This window comes from Aptenodytes forsteri, unplaced genomic scaffold (genome assembly GCF_000699145.1).
Source record: "Aptenodytes forsteri isolate BGI_AS27 unplaced genomic scaffold, ASM69914v1 Scaffold55, whole genome shotgun sequence".
Lineage (NCBI taxonomy): Eukaryota > Metazoa > Chordata > Aves > Sphenisciformes > Spheniscidae > Aptenodytes > Aptenodytes forsteri.
In genome coordinates this window covers 9976970-9992723 of record NW_008796063.1, presented here as the reverse complement: position 1 = coordinate 9992723, position 15754 = coordinate 9976970, and the positions used below count along the sequence as shown (strand labels likewise).

At 45.2% G+C, this 15754-nt stretch overlaps 1 protein-coding gene across 1 annotated transcript in view; it reads left to right on the top strand.

The window, feature by feature from the left end:
* Positions 1–15754, top strand: part of CACNA1H (calcium voltage-gated channel subunit alpha1 H) — a 128677-nt gene that overhangs the window by 97125 nt on the left and 15798 nt on the right. Inside the window, exons 24-27 of the mRNA XM_019473967.1 lie at positions 3557–3708; positions 5710–5819; positions 6964–7097; positions 7679–7749. Coding sequence (XP_019329512.1) covers positions 3557–3708; positions 5710–5819; positions 6964–7097; positions 7679–7749 — 467 coding nt within the window. The remainder of the gene's footprint in view (positions 1–3556; positions 3709–5709; positions 5820–6963; positions 7098–7678; positions 7750–15754) is intronic.

The following is a 15754-nucleotide window of genomic DNA, read 5'->3' as shown; positions in this document are numbered from 1 at the left end:
CGCCACAAACATCTCTGTATCCAGTAGAAACATTTGAACTGTAACTAAAATTTTGGGCACTGCGTATCTGAGTGTTTAGTATTTCCAACTAGGGAATTATCAAACCATCTTGCTTATTTTTCCAGGCAGCTGCAGGTACAGAGCTACTCTGTGCCAAGCATGCATATAAACCCATTAGGGCTTTCTAATGTTTCATGCAGGGGAGAATAATGGAGGAGCTGTAGCTAGCAATTGTAATGCCAACCTAAATGCTTTTAAGCTAGAAGACAGTACTTCATTAATTTTCATGTCAGCAGAATCACAAGCAAAGAAGTTTAAATACTCTTCAGAGAGGTGAGATTCAAGCATTAGCCAACATCTAGAAGTGGGGGCGAGAAAGGACTGTGGTCCTGTATTTCCACCAGTTCAAACCATCAGCTGCAGGGATACTTGTCTGTGTTTGATATAAGTCTGCTCGTTGGTTGATGGGAGTCTTATCCCAGAAACCATTTCCCTGGAGAAACCAGGCACAGGTTGCATTTTGCCTACTGTAATTAATGATGCATTAGATCTTCCCCGTTTGCTGTGCCCACATCCCCATGGTCTGCTGTTCTCCTCATACAGGTTCTCCTGCAGGCCCCACGTCTCTGGTTGAGGCAGGCTGTAGCAGTAGGTGTGTGCAGTGAACACTTACACCCAAACTGGGGAGAATAACAATAGTATATTCTCACTAAGAGCTAAAAAAGTGTGTCCGAACTGAAAGGAGACCAGAGCTACTTGCTGTGCTTTTGACTGAAGTAAAACTCCTGTTTTTAAAGGGACCGGAGATGAACAGTGACCCAGCAGAGCTGGAGACCTTGGAGCTCTGAAAGGCAGCCTCCCTCCTGCTCGGAGGGGGTCAGAGCTGCAGCGAAGTTGTGTGGCTGATCTCTCGCTGCTTTTACCCTGCTGCAACCCCTCTGCCTTCACGGGATTGTCCTGACACAACGCTAGCATCACCGAGAGCAGAAGCTGGCCTGTCCTTCCTACACACCCCTGCTCACTACCGTTAGCCTTGCATGAGCGGTATCTCCTCTAATGGACATTGCATGGGTTTCTGCACTGAGCATGACAGTGTTGTTGCATGTGTTTCGAAGCATTGTCAACTTTATCCCAGACTGTCCTTGTATGTGTCGCCCCAGGAGAAGTTTCTTTTTCATCTGTTAACCTGGCTTCAGGGATGTAGTACATCCTAAACGAGTAAGGCATTTCCTAGAGCTCCCTCATCCCAGGTCAAGTTAAACCTATCCCAAGTTCTCTGAGCAACCAGTTGACCAGGTATAGCCAGTGCTGAGCAGGGGCAGAGTGTACAGACACAGACCCCTGAGACACTTTCACGCAATAAAACGGACCCACCTTTATGGCTGGGTGGTTCCTCCTTACTATTTGTATATCCAGCCCGCGTAAAGAGAGAGCTGTATTGCTGACAGGCAGCCTAGAAAGTTTTCTGTTCAGCAGCTTTACAGTGGAAGATGTCTTCTTGGGATTATGCTTTAGAATTCTATAAATAGTTTATAAAATGTAACAAACACCTGATCTTTTACTGGATAGTTAATCAATAGCTGCATTTGGGCAGGTTAGAGAGTAGTTGCAGTCACCTACACCCTGTTTTCCGTATGTGCTGGTAGCTAGTGTATTCACACACTGCCCATCACTGCTAATGTTCTTCTGAGATACATTAATCAACCATTCGTCATTAATAAAGAGTCCCTTAATATAACATTCGACTGTTTGGGGTATTCTCAGACCTCCCAACAAGCTGATTTTTTGCATTCCCAAGAAGACAATTTCAAAAAAAAAGAGAAGAAAAAGTATGTTGTAATCCTGAATACACACGAAAGTACATTGTACAGACTTAAATAAATATTATACTGCAATGTTTTTATTAGTATTTTTTAGACGCACCAGAAGATTAGCCGAGCTCAGTAGCAAAGACAGCCATGCCAGTCCAAGATGACTGGTAGGACTAAGGCACATGAAAGCAACAGAAAAATGTATTCAAAAACAATTGTGTTTGCTTTCGTCTTGTTTTTCCACACCCATTAGCAGAAAAAATAAGTCTAGGTGACCCCAGTCAGAAGGAAATGTTTTTTAAATGGCTCCACTCCACTTTTAACTACCAGAAAAAATAGTAGTTGAAAGAAAGCAGCAGATTCAGTTTCCCTTTATCCAATTTATTTTAGGGTTTTGGACTCTAATCTGGCATCAGTTGCACTACCAAAAAAAAACCCCACATTTCGAGTCGCTCCATCTGAAAGATATTAGCAAGATGAGAGGAGTGGAAAATGTATTTCAGGGGGTCACTGAGTACTTTTGAACCTATTTCTCTCCTTATTTTTAAGGTGAAGCAACTCCTTTTTCCCAGCTCCTCATGCATTTAAAGCTGAATTTGCTGAAACATTTGCAAAAAAATCCCTTTCTATTAAGAACAATCCTGCTCTGACTTAGTATGAACTAACGTGTCTCTCCCACTTGCAAAATCTGCAGTAATGCTGACTTTGGCCTTAAGTACACTCTTTGAATATTTACATTTCTTAAGTTTGAAAAGAATTCGACTCCATCCGAGTGCCCACAGCCATCTTGTGGTCATAGTCTAATTTAAGAGAGACACACGCAGTAAATACAACTCAGTTGCAGGGCAGTATCCAAACACTCTCCTTGGAACGGCGCCGGGAACTTGGTCCTATGCAGAAATTTCCCCATTTCAAAAAGAAGAAAGGAGGAGTCATGACCAGAGGCAGATAAAAAAATTCACGTGGTCATAGCCTGAGCGGGTTTTTAGATACAACCATGTCCTTGTTCTTATATTTCCAGAGAAGCTTGTGCTGAAAGTCTTTGTCGAGACAAATGCTGAGCACCCCACTCCATTGCTGTTGATGCTCTCCTGTGTGCTACTAACCCTCACGCATGTGTCCTCCTTTGCCACAGGCGTTGCTGTGTTTTCTTTAGACCTTTAAAATACACCAAAAGCCTTCTGTCACAGAGCCTGAGCTCAGGTTATGTTCTTCTCTTACGTGAAACATGCCTGACATCAGCGGGAGTAGGAGAGATGCGTATCAGAGTCCAGACCGATGAGACCTTCCCTCGGCCCTTCCTCTAAACTGGAGCTGAAGCTTTGCTGGGCTTGAAGCTTTTCTCTTGGCTTTGGGTCTCATTTCCATCCTGCTCCTCACCCTTCCTACTGTGTGACAAGAGTCCCATTAAGTGAAGAGGTTGTCCTCTAGCCTGAGACAGAGCAGTAAGAGCAGAGCGCACTTGGGAGAAAAACGGACCTGGTTGTCAAAGCTGTGGAGGACTCTTCTGCAGGCACAAGAGGTTTGGCTCAGCCTGATAACCCCACGAGGGTTCTTGAAGGCCTCTCTGCTAGGAAGAAGCACTTGGCCATTTCACGTGGCTTGCTTGAATCAGTTCTCCCAAGGGCTTCGCCCTGCATCCGGGGGTGCGTAAGACATGACCCGCAGGCCACGTTGTGATGGCTGCCCACCATGCAGCAGGGCCTGCGTTCATTGCATTGCCTTTCTTTCTCTTTTTTCTGCAGAAGCCCAACGCAGGCCTTACTACGCTGACTATTCCCCAGCGCGGAAGTACATTCACACCCTCTGCACCAGCCACTATCTTGACCTCTTCATCACATTCATCATTGGGGTCAATGTCATCACTATGTCAATGGAGCACTACAACCAGCCAAAGGTAAGAGCCATCCATCAATGTGTTGGCTGTGAAACAGAGCGGTGTGGGGTAGCAGAGGACCTGAGGACCACACACTGTTCCCTTGGGATACCGTAGACCCGTGAGGTCTCCAGCCAGCCCTGCTTCCCTGGGAGCATACCCTGCTGTTTGAAAGCCTCAGCAGGCTCCAGGCTCGGCATTGCAATCCGTCTTAACTCTAGGCCAGCTCTACCATTTGGGAGTCACTTGCCCCAGCCAAAAGCTTGATTTCCCTGCTCTTGTGTAAAAAAGCAGAGAATAAGGCTAACAGAGAGTAAACTAAACTTTTACTACGAAAAGACCTGTCCAAATATTTCCTCTCCTGATCCCAGCCGTGACTGACCGTCAGACTGTAAAGAGTCCAGAGTTTTAGAATATTCCATTAACAGATATAAACATGAAGTTAATGCATGCACAGCAACTTTTCTTTTCCTTAATGATTTTAGAATAAACCAGCTCTTAAGTACCACCCTTCTTTTCTTTATGTATCATAAAATCCTTCTTTCCCAAGAAAACCTTTGGCATAAATCATATAGCCTTTCCATTTGCCGCATATATTAATCTTCCATCACTTTATCATTCACAGAGCTCTAGGCTCAATGTTTACTTTTCTAGTACTGCATGGTCTGCCAGGTAACCTGCAAATGCCTCCTGGAAGCTAAGCCAGAGGGGCACCAAGCCACAGGGTAATGCGTGTGTGTTTTACACCAGCTGACTGTGTGCTGTTCTGCCCCCATAATTCCTTTGCATAACAGCCTTTGTTTCGCATGTAAATATTATTTATCCAGATTAGGTCTTATTTATACTTGTTTTATATTCATGGAAAACATAGTGGTGTAAATCTGAATGCAAACCATCAGAAATGATACGAGAATTCAGGCTCAGGCAGTGTGCTTCAGAAGAAATAATAAATTCTCCCACATTCTTTTAGGTTGCCTTTTTCTTTTTAGGCACTGGAACAAAAATAGGGATAGTAGTGCATTGAGGAATGCCAACATCTGAAAAACCTTCAGCTCTTGTTCCCAAAAAATCAGTGCATGGTTATCCCACATACCTGGAGTCAGCAAAGCGCAGTCATCACACAAAATGTGACAAGGAGAGCTTTCCTGTGGCCTGAGGCTTCCTCTGTCAACAAAGCAGACATTGCTTTGCAGACTCCTCTATTGTATTTTATTCCAGTTGTGTCTGTTTTGATGTTCACTGTTATCATTTTTTTATTGTAAGAGACCTATACTACATTTGACTAAATTCCCCTTCCCTCCCTCCTCTCCCCAAATCCCTGTCCAACCAAAGAGCTGTTTCACTCTGCAACTATCTATTTTAAGGTCCCCGCAAGATTCTTTTGCTATTGTTGGCCTACAGTTCCAATGAAATCCATTATAAACACTCATCATCTTAAAGTATAAACACTGCGGATTCCTGACTTCCGAGAGCAGCTCTATAGAGAGCGTGAACATTGCACCAAATATGGACATACTTTGCCCAGCTCTAGAGATGTAACATTTTTCAGAAGGCAAGATATAATCCATCTCCAACATTTTTTATTCTTCTGAGTGTTTTAAGCAAAGCCATTGTCCTAAGGATTGCCATGCTGGAATAAAGAAATGATCCATCAAGTCTTTTATTCTACCCAAGGCTAGGCAGACCTGAAGAAGTAAACTTTATTAGATGGAGAAGGGGTAAAATTTTCTCTCTGACCCAGACTGAACAATTTGTGCACTGAAGTTGGAGGATTGATAGCTCTTGACATTTTTAGCAAAACTAGTATTAGTGTTTATGAGGTTTTTGTTTGCATCAGTGTCTAATCCTTTATTTGAGTTTGGCTGTGTGATTTAGTGCAGTTTTGTAACTGAGCTCTGCAAGCTATTATGACTTTACTTCTTGCATCTCTGTGCCTATGCCACCCTTGTGCCTGCCAGTCCCTCTGCAGGGGCTCTAGGAAAGGGTAGCTCAGGCTGGTCTAACTGGTGTCTCTCTTTTCAGTCCCTGGACGAAGCCTTGAAGTACTGCAACTATGTGTTCACAATAGTTTTTGTGTTCGAGGCAGTTCTGAAGTTGGTGGCATTTGGTTTTCGAAGGTTCTTTAAGGACAGGTGAGAGTATTTTAAACTCCTGTGCATTTGGGGTAGAGCTGTATTGACCTGGTTTCAAAGCCAGATGCTGGGTAAATGTAGCGTTACTATGATTGTACTACATGCTGTGTGCAAGGAAGAGCAAAGGGCTGACTCTCCATGGGTGCAAACTTTATAGCATAGGAGCTAAAAATTCTAAGAACCGCTGGTACTGCTTTGCAGAAGGCATTCAGGAAATCTTACAAAATTCTAGATACATTCTTTCCCCCAGCATCTGCCTCTCCAGCAGGTCTGACCGGCTCAGCTTAGAGGTCAGAAACAACCTGTTGGCATCAATCCAGTCCTCAAAAGAGTAGTTTGGGCAACCTAAGGTCACAGAGTTCCTCAGAACAAGTCTCCTTTGCAGTCCAAACCAGTCCTTTGGTAGACTGCTGGCTTTGTAAAGCCTTTGGCAAAGACAGAGGTAGTTGTGTTCAGCCCCACTGCCTTCAGATCCCAGCTGCAGAAACCTACAGATCTCATTCTGCCTCACATTTAGCCAGAAGCAAATGCGTATGAAAGCACATTGTGGTCTGGCGACTTGCTGGGGAGCAGGGTGAGATTGGACACTTTTCCACAAGATCAGCTTGTTTGCTTCATTTATCCTGACTGAGTGGCTGGAAGCTGCTAAGAGCAATATTACTTAGGAGGGAAATTGCATAGGAAAGACACTCCGTTTCTTCACATCTTACTGTCTTTCTAGTGCTGGTGTGGAAGGCCCTCTACAAGCGTTAGGCTATAAATCAATGAAGATATTCAAGTGGAGTAATTCAAGAGACAGGTGACATAACATGGGAGCAGCTGTATTGCATCACATCAAAGGTCCCTCTAGCCTAGTATCTTGTCCCTGAGAGTGGCTCCAAGTGGATAGCAGGGGGACGATAGGGACCGGGAAGTAGGCAGGGACACTTCCCAGCCACAGCCTACAGCAGCTTGTGGCTCAGAGGCTGTCTGTGCCAGCTGCAGTGAGTTGATTTTGTACTATGTAGAAGATCATGGGCCCAGATATGAGAGAGGAGAGGCATTTGGGATTTGCTTGCGATTATTAACAGATAATTCTCTACTCTTGGGTGTCTGTCCATGTATGATTTTAATTTTTTTTGTCCTTCCTCTCTTTGTCTGTTAGGTGGAATCAGCTGGATTTGGCCATCGTTCTTCTATCAATTGTGGGAATCACGCTGGAGGAAATTGAGATGAATGCTGCATTGCCCATCAATCCCACAATAATACGCATCATGCGGGTGCTGAGGATAGCAAGAGGTACGGCCTGCTCCGTAGGTCTCCAGCCATCCCTCCAGACATGTCAAGAAATGGTTCGGCCGTTTGTTCTTCTAGTCCTGCTGTTTCAGTTCGACTTGAGAACAGCTAAGCGATGAGGCTGCAAAATGTCAATTCAGAGACAAGCTAGGTGGGGTTTCATGGGTGTTTCCAGTGGCATCTTAGATTGGTTTCTAATTCCAACCTGGGATCACAGACCTTTTATACTGATACCAGACGAGAGCAGGAAGTGGTGGAGAATGGAGGATCAGAGCTTGAGATGATGCTCTTCACTGATGAAGTGTCTCCTCATCACTCTCCCATTTTCCTGCTAGGGCACGCTGGAGTTCTTCTGGCTTTTGGTCTGTCTTACTGATGTCCTTAACATTAATTGGTGTGGGAAGTAGTCAGGATGTTCAAATGTTCTGTGGGCCCTGCCAGGATGCAGTGAGCTTGGCCATCTGTATGAATAGATGCAAGAGAGATGTAAACCCTCCCTACAAGATCTGAAGCTAGATTTCCTTTATGGGTTTTGCTTGAAATATTTCCCAGCCCTGCTGACCAGGATTTGATTCTCATTGTAGTGTTGAAACTGCTTAAAATGGCCACCGGGATGCGAGCTCTCCTGGACACAGTGGTACAAGCACTTCCCCAGGTAAGCCCCCAAACTTCATCCATGCCTAGTTTGTCTCCCTTGGTGGACTATGATGCCTTTTGGGCCTGGGGACAGCTCTGTGCCACCATATTTGGTGGGCACTGGAAGCCACCTGGGGAGGATATCAGCTTTCTCTGCTGCCACCAGTGCCTTGGTAGCAGAGTTTTGCATGGCACATCCTGTTCACATAGTGTATGTTAGATGGGAGAACCAGAAGATGGAGAAAGAATAGATGCAAGAGAGATGTAAACCCTCCCTACAAGATCTGAAGCTAGATTTCCTTTATGGGTTTTGCTTGAAATATTTCCCAGCCCTGCTGACCAGGATTTGATTCTCATTGTAGTGTTGAAACTGCTTAAAATGGCCACCGGGATGCGAGCTCTCCTGGACACAGTGGTACAAGCACTTCCCCAGGTAAGCCCCCAAACTTCATCCATGCCTAGTTTGTCTCCCTTGGTGGACTATGATGCCTTTTGGGCCTGGGGACAGCTCTGTGCCACCATATTTGGTGGGCACTGGAAGCCACCTGGGGAGGATATCAGCTTTCTCTGCTGCCACCAGTGCCTTGGTAGCAGAGTTTTGCATGGCACATCCTGTTCACATAGTGTATGTTAGATGGGAGAACCAGAATGATGGAGAAAGAGTTAACAGAGAGCCAACTGCTGCAGGCAGAGCTCTTATAAAACACAGATTTCACTGACAAGTTCAGGAAACACAAGGATAGGCAGAGAAAGCTGTTGGTGAAAGCATTGGAAGTAGACAGCTTCCAGCTCAGCAGTTTTCTTTGTGAGACAGGAGCAACCATGTTTACTGACACCTATTGACAGAGGAGCTGCAGACTTTAAAAGGCAAATAGGGGGGATGTTTCTGAGTGTTAAAAGCTTGAAGTGGGGTCTCAAATCACCATATTCTCAGGAGCTGCAAGAGGAACAATGATGCTGCCAGTCTTAATGATATTTGATAGGATCCTTCAAGTGTTCAGTTCTGGGACCACTTTTTTATGGATCCATTTATTTGAAAAAAGAAGGAAAGAAACTTTTTGCTGACTTGCACTCCTCCCTCAGAAAGTTCTAAAGCACATCAGAAGAATTCCAAGAAGTTTAGGGTTCCTTTGTTTTTAAAATCTTGTGCTATTTAAGCTGTGTTCTGCTAGTTTGTGGGTTTGATGGTCTGAGCCTTAATCTTTCAGTCTTTAGAGTCAGCTCAGCTGCCTACACATTCCAATTTCATATATCACCAGGATCCTGTATCCCATCAGACAGTATTGGAAACACTTACTGCCATGCTTTACCCAGAAACGAGCACCGATACGAGGTGCCAGGCCATCAAGAATGAGGCAGAGGAACTCTGCAGCCTTATTCTCTGAGCTGGCAATTCAGAAGCAGCACTTTTAGGATGCATAAGCATGGTCAGACAAGTCCTTACTTTTCAGCCCCTCCAAAACATCCCACAGCTAAGTCGCTGGAAGGAGCTTTATGAGTGGGCCCACTCCATTCTGTGTAAAAGGCAGTGTAGCATGCCCTGGGATGGACTGGGAGAGTCAGGCCTCCCCTCTCCCAGCCCCAGCCCCAGAGGCACAGGGAGATAGCAGCGCACCATGGTGGGCAGTCACATCTTGATCAGCTTCAGCTGTCTGCAGAGGGATCATCTCAAAGGCAAGATGATAGCACTGTGGCTTGGCCAAAAGCAGACACCGTGTAGGCATCTCTTCCAGAGTGTGAGTGGCCATATGAGAATCGGTAGAACTAGTACACGTAAGTACCCAAATACACCCCTATGAGTTAGTTGCTAGGTACAAAGGAGCCCATGATCGATTCGAAATGAACTGGAAAACAAGGGGAATTTCTTTTTCTTGGAAAGATCCATTTACTTTTCATCACTGCCATAAAGATGTTTCTAATCTGAGACATTTGCCCTTTGGTATTCAGATTTCCTTTTCAGTGAAGGATTTTGGCTGAGACTAAAGCATGGAATTTACCAACCTGACCCCTGTTTTGGCACTTCAAGAAAGCATTTGATTTGTGTCTATTTTTTTCTTTCGAAAGCATTGTGATTACAGAGCATATTTTCTCTTTCTCCTTGTTTTCTCTCCCCCAAGACAATAGGGTGGCTGCAGGCCAGGCTTTTTGTTTCTTTGGGGTGTTTTTGCAGTTTACATTCAAACCAAAGTCTCTTTTAAAGGGAAATCCCCAGGGATATTCCAAGCAGATCTTGTGCAGATAAAAATGTCATTTTGTCCTCCAGTGAAATTCAGAAAATGAGAAGGGAAGTTTGGGAAGACCTCTCCGACAACAATCACTCTTCATAAAGCTACAGCTTTCATTTCAAAGGCAGGGGAAGAGTTCCTACCCCAATTAATTTCGCAGCCTAAAACCACAGCTGGAAAATCCTCATTTAATGTGTCTGCTAAGTGACAAGAAAAATGAATTTGATGTTTATTCATTAAGGTTTTGGGGGAAATTCTTTGTCTGGTGTATGTAGAATGTCCATTTATGGGCTTACCATGACAAGGTACTGTCATTGCAGTACACTTTTTTTCTTTCTCTTTTGGGTGATTTTCATCAGCTTCCAATTTGTTTTTTATTCAGCAGCAGATATAGCTTGAGTAACACTTAGAGAACCAACTATCCCCAGACTTGGGGGAATGTTAGCATTTTGATCCAAGATTGAAGCTGTCACGGTACAGGCTTAGTCTCTTCCTCTGGAACTTCAGACTGACCTTGAGCTGCTGTTTTCAGTACAGGAAGACTTCCTACCCTACTGCATCCTCCTTGTCTGATAACCTCACGTCTACCAGTTCAGAGATCTTCTCCTCCACCATGTCTCTGAAAAAAATGAGATGGAGTAGAGCAGAACAAATGAGGAGAAGCAAGAGAGACAGAAAGAACGGTCAGGGAAACATCTCAAAATGGCACCTTCTTTGCCCACCACCTCCATGCCCTCTTAGTCCCAGCAAATGTTTGGGATAGTGTGAATCGATCATCACGTTCCTGCAACAGGCCATCTGTGCTTGTGCAGCACTGGCTTTTTTACCCACTACTGTGCAGTCTTGAGGCAGTATCTCCTTTTCAAACAGGAATCCAAGTTTTCCAATTTCACAGCTGGTTGACCAAGAGGTTGAACTAGTAGTGGGGCCATGGTCACCTAGAAGGGCACTGCCAGCCTCAGCTCTGAAGGTGTACCCTCATGGCATACCCTTTTGGAGAAAAACGAAATCTGTCACGGACTTCAAAGTATGAAGTGCTAAAATCAGCTTTATTGGTGTAAACTTGAAATAGATCCACTGCTTTAAACTGAGCAGCTAAAAAGAGCTAGGCTAGCATGACCAGCACTGACTTCATCACTTACACATTGCCAGTCCTAATTAAGCCAGTTCAGTGCTGCAGTTCACAGACCAAAAACTCCCCTGTGATCGCAGAGGCCTGCTCCTAGCATAACACAAGCCACGCAGCACTGCCCTGAACTTCAGCATGTCTTTTAAAAGCCACCTGGTCTTGTTTTAAGGATGCAAAGTGTTAGGAAATCGGCCATCCCCTATTGAAGAAATATATTCTTCCAGTAGATGTTTACTCTTTCTGCTAAAAAAATCTAGTGTTTTTAGTCTGAATTAGGCAAGTTTGTTTTTTCATTGGATGTAATTTTGCTTTTTTTCTTCTAGAACTTCTCTTTTTTGAAGCAATAAGAGAGAAAATAATCTCTTGCAGTCTGGCAAACAGAAGAACATTGAACTCCTTTAATCTCTCAGTATGAAGCAGGTTTTCAAGACCTGTTTCAAGTGTTTTCCTTTTCTTTATGAACTCTGGCCCCATTAAGGCTATATAATGAATTATACCACTCTTATGCTTCAGCTGAATTTTCCCTTGCTTATACATCTGGTGGTTGCATCGATTTTGTAAGCAATGTCTGCCTTGTAAGACTCCTATTTGATGGTAATCCTTTAGTCCTTTTCACATCCACTGCTTTCCAAAGTACAATTCACCCTTTCTGTAGCATGGCCTGCACTTTGCTCTCAGATTTGTAACTTTGCATTTGGCTGGGTTAAAATGTTCGTTGTGTAAGTGAGTCCACCACACTGAGCAGCCCAGCTCAGTCTGCACAGCACTTTTAGTATTGATTGCCAGTAAGAAAACCTGCAGTCAATGCTAAGCTGCCAGTGCTCTTCCTGATGGAGAGGACAAAGTGGAATCCAGTCCAATTGCCATCCTGGCTCTGTAGGGCCAACAACAGTAAAATGTGGAGCTTTCCTATCAAAAGATCTGGGTTCTTTTTCCTTCTTCTTTCTCACTTGGTCTGTGGACGGCACATTAATTAAGTGCAGAACTGTACAGTATACCTCCTCTTTGTCTTCAAAGCTTGGAACTCCCCCCAGATGGACTCTATGCCAAGAGAAAAGTGAAGAACTCCTCGTTCTATCAGTGCCCTGAAGGACAGAGTCTGTAGTTTGCTCCTGTCCAGGAGTTTAACTCTTCGTGGTGCTATAATTCCTGTGCTTATCTCAACTTCAGCTCTTGAAGAGGTTTTCTGGCATTGTGTAACAGCAGTTTTGGGACATAAACAATAGCCTGCTTTTGCCAGATGCTGCAAACCCACAGCGATCATGAAGCTCAGAGAGCAAGAATAGAAATGTCTTACCAGGAAGCGTTGCAGATGAGACAGATTCTGGAAGATAGGTATGTGTGCGCTATGCTGCCTGAGAGATTTGAGTACCGAAGCAGAAATCATTAGGTAAAGAAACCACCGTTCTGCTGGCTGTTAGCACTGGTCTCCGTGGGGCTGAGTGGATACTCAGAAAGGGGAGCTCATTCAGTTCAGCTAGTGGCCTGGTGGTTGCACCAATGAGATGACTTTAACCTCCAAGGTTGTCTGTCTGGCCCTTTCCACTAGTCCTGGAATTCACACAGATGGCCTCTGTTTTCCAAGCAGACAAATGTGTCCATTTTCTCTTGGGTCTAGTGCATAAATTAGCCTGTGTTTTCCTGCTGCCAGGCTTATTGCTTCGGCTGGAGAGTGCTGGAAGGAAGATGAGGAGGACTCGTCCTTGGAAAGGATTGGCAGGGGCTTAGTTTTAGGAGAAATTGCTCTTGACAGGCATCCCAGGGAGCTATGTGCATTGCCTGCATGGACAACTGAAATGCCAAGGTGTGGGCCAGTGATGCAGAAATAATTGATGTCAGAGCAGGAAAAGGCACAAGAGGAACTGTAGTGTGCTTCAGACAGCCATTGCAGGAGTGGGGCAGCAGAAGACGTATTTCATCAATGCCTCTCCCAGAGCAGAGAGAGTAGAGGCCAGCAGGATCTAGAAGGATTTGGGTAGGATCACACAGCTGACAGTGCAACAGAGAAGTGATAGTGCTCAAGTGGCCAGTGTCCTGTTGAACGTGATCAGTGCAACACATTCGCATATCAAGCTAACACAACCTGGCATAGTTGCTTTGCATCCCAGTGCCTGCACATATGGGCTTTTTACTTAGTGGCATAGGTCAGAGGTTGAACTCTGATGGGACGTGCAGTGGTGCTTAGCTACTGCAGTCTCACTTGGGGGGAGGCAAAAAACTAATAGCAGTGATGTCCACAAGAGCTAAAGCAGAGACAGTCTCCCCAGGCCACGCAGGGGCAGTGGGAGAAGGGTTTTGCTGGGTGTGTGGAGAGAAGGGTCGCTTTCCTTGCCACTCAGCGGGGTTATTCCAGGGCTTTTGCAATGGTAGATCACAGATCCAGCTGGGATGCACCGTGGTGAAGGGTGGTAGCTTCTCACACAGGGCCTTCCTCCTCCTCTGGGTGGGATGGAGGACTCTGCCTCTCTCCCCACAGCATCCCTCTGTCCCAGGCACACAGACACTTTTGCCAGCAGTCTATGACAGCCAGGATGCCAGAAAGTGAAGGTCCAGGAGGAATCACAAATACTCACCAGTGTCTCCATCTTCTCTTGTGACTTGTCCGAGGTGCTTTAGGGCACCAAGAACATCTCTGAGATGTTCTTCACCTCTGCTTCACTCCCTACAGGCCACAGCCTCCCCTCAACACTGGAGCCACAGCAAATGATGGATAGCCCCTGGCTGCCAGAGAGAGGGGTTATCTGTAGTTTTCTCTGCCCAGCCAAAGGCACCAGCCCAAGTCAGGGGGAGTCTGATGGATAAACAGAGCATGGGCTGACCTGTTCAGTGCTGCTAGAGCGGAACCACTTCTCAGAGCCTGTGTGGGTGACCGGCTGCCAAAGCTGAGATTACTGACCAGAGCTGGATCTCTGTCCCTGATGTAGAGTCCAGCACAGGCATCCCAGCCTTTGGCTGCTGGAGAAAAGTGCCTGGATGCGCTCCTGCCCCTTCCCGTTCCTCCCAGCAACATGATTCATGCACAATCTTTTTCTTGTTTGGTCTCAGTAGATCTCAAAGTGCTTTAGAGACATTAATTACCTATCCACGAGGGTATTACAAATGGGTATGTTGAGTTGCCGGAGAGGAATGACTCACTCAAGGTCACAGACACACGTCCAGTCTGCCTTCTCTGCTACTCAGCAGCCGCTGGCTGACCTCACTGCCTCCACCTCAGCCCATCTCTGAGAACGTGCCTTGCGTCCTTCTCTGTGCTCAGGCCTTGGTGAAGGCCATGGGCTGAAGAGGACCTTCATTTCCTTTCCTGAGGGACATGTACCAGAGCGCCATGGGCTAGCACTGACAAAATATTAAATCTGGCACTGACTTGTACTGATTCAGTACAGCCAGAAGCTACACAAATAGACCAAGCAGTTTTGCTGAAGGACCTGAGCAAGAGGAGAACCATTTTGCTCAGCCACATTCTCTTGAGCATCAGGTGTTTGTGGGCTGCTGAGAAACTCATGCCCTCTCCAACCTCACGAGCCACCAACTGCCTGCACATATCCATGTGGATGCTACATCTGCAGGGGGTGGTCAGGGCAGCAGGTTGTTCTTGTGCACATGGGGAGCAACCTGCTTCTTAGCTGACACTCCAGAGCAGCTCTGAATGTCTAGATACAGGTTGGGACGGTGTTTAACAGTAAAGGTCACGGCATCACCCATCGAGGATCTTTGACTCGCTGCTGTCTCCCACATCTCTCTTTCATGTAGCCACGTTTCCACATCAGTCAGACATTCAGTTACTTCCCAAGAGATCCTGTGCATCAGCTGAGCTTTGGAACTGCCCATGTGTCTGCTCTCAGCCAAGGGCAGATACAACCTTAGACATCAGCAAACACCACATTAGCAAACATGCTTCTGTTAGCATTTTTAGAGTATGCCTATGGCTGGGATGCCTTGAGCCTACACAGCAAACCCATGAGTGTAAACTGGTCTTTGAAGGACTAATTATGAGACACATTGGTTCAGTAATGTAATTAGTCATGACCTTAAATACAGTATCTTTTACAAATGCACGTTAGATAGGCAAATTGTTTATGAGCAAATGTCAGCTCATAACATACTTAGCATGTTGAGAGATAGATAATAGTTTTGAGTGATAACCTGGTAATAACTTTGATGTTAGTCTAAATTCCTTGGAATTTCATCAATGCCAGAATTTTGCAGGCTGATTTATTAGGCTTTAAAATAGCAGTAAAATATTCAGCTTATAAGCTTCTTTGAAAAAATTCCAAGACCCTCTTCTGCAGTGCTACAACATCAGGCTTTAAACTCAACCTAGAAAACTTGTTTATCACTTTTATTTTCCTTCTCTTTAATTATTTGCTCATTTGCCTCCCCGGCAGCGTGTGTGTGCATTTGCGTGCGTGCCTGTTTTCCTGTGTTTTCTAATTTGCAGTCATTTTGCAGACTGCCTTCTAATGTCTTACAAACCACCAGTGGTCCAGCAGACATGCGTTAGGAAACGCTATTCCAGAAGACAGTACATGCAGATGAAATAATCCAGACCAGCCATCCACATCACTGTATTATCTCTATTATTCCCTGGAGTATGGCAATAAAGTTAGTGGAATTGCAAAGCTCTATGCGTAGTAGCCAGTTTAGGCTTCATAGCAATTACAGTCTCCACT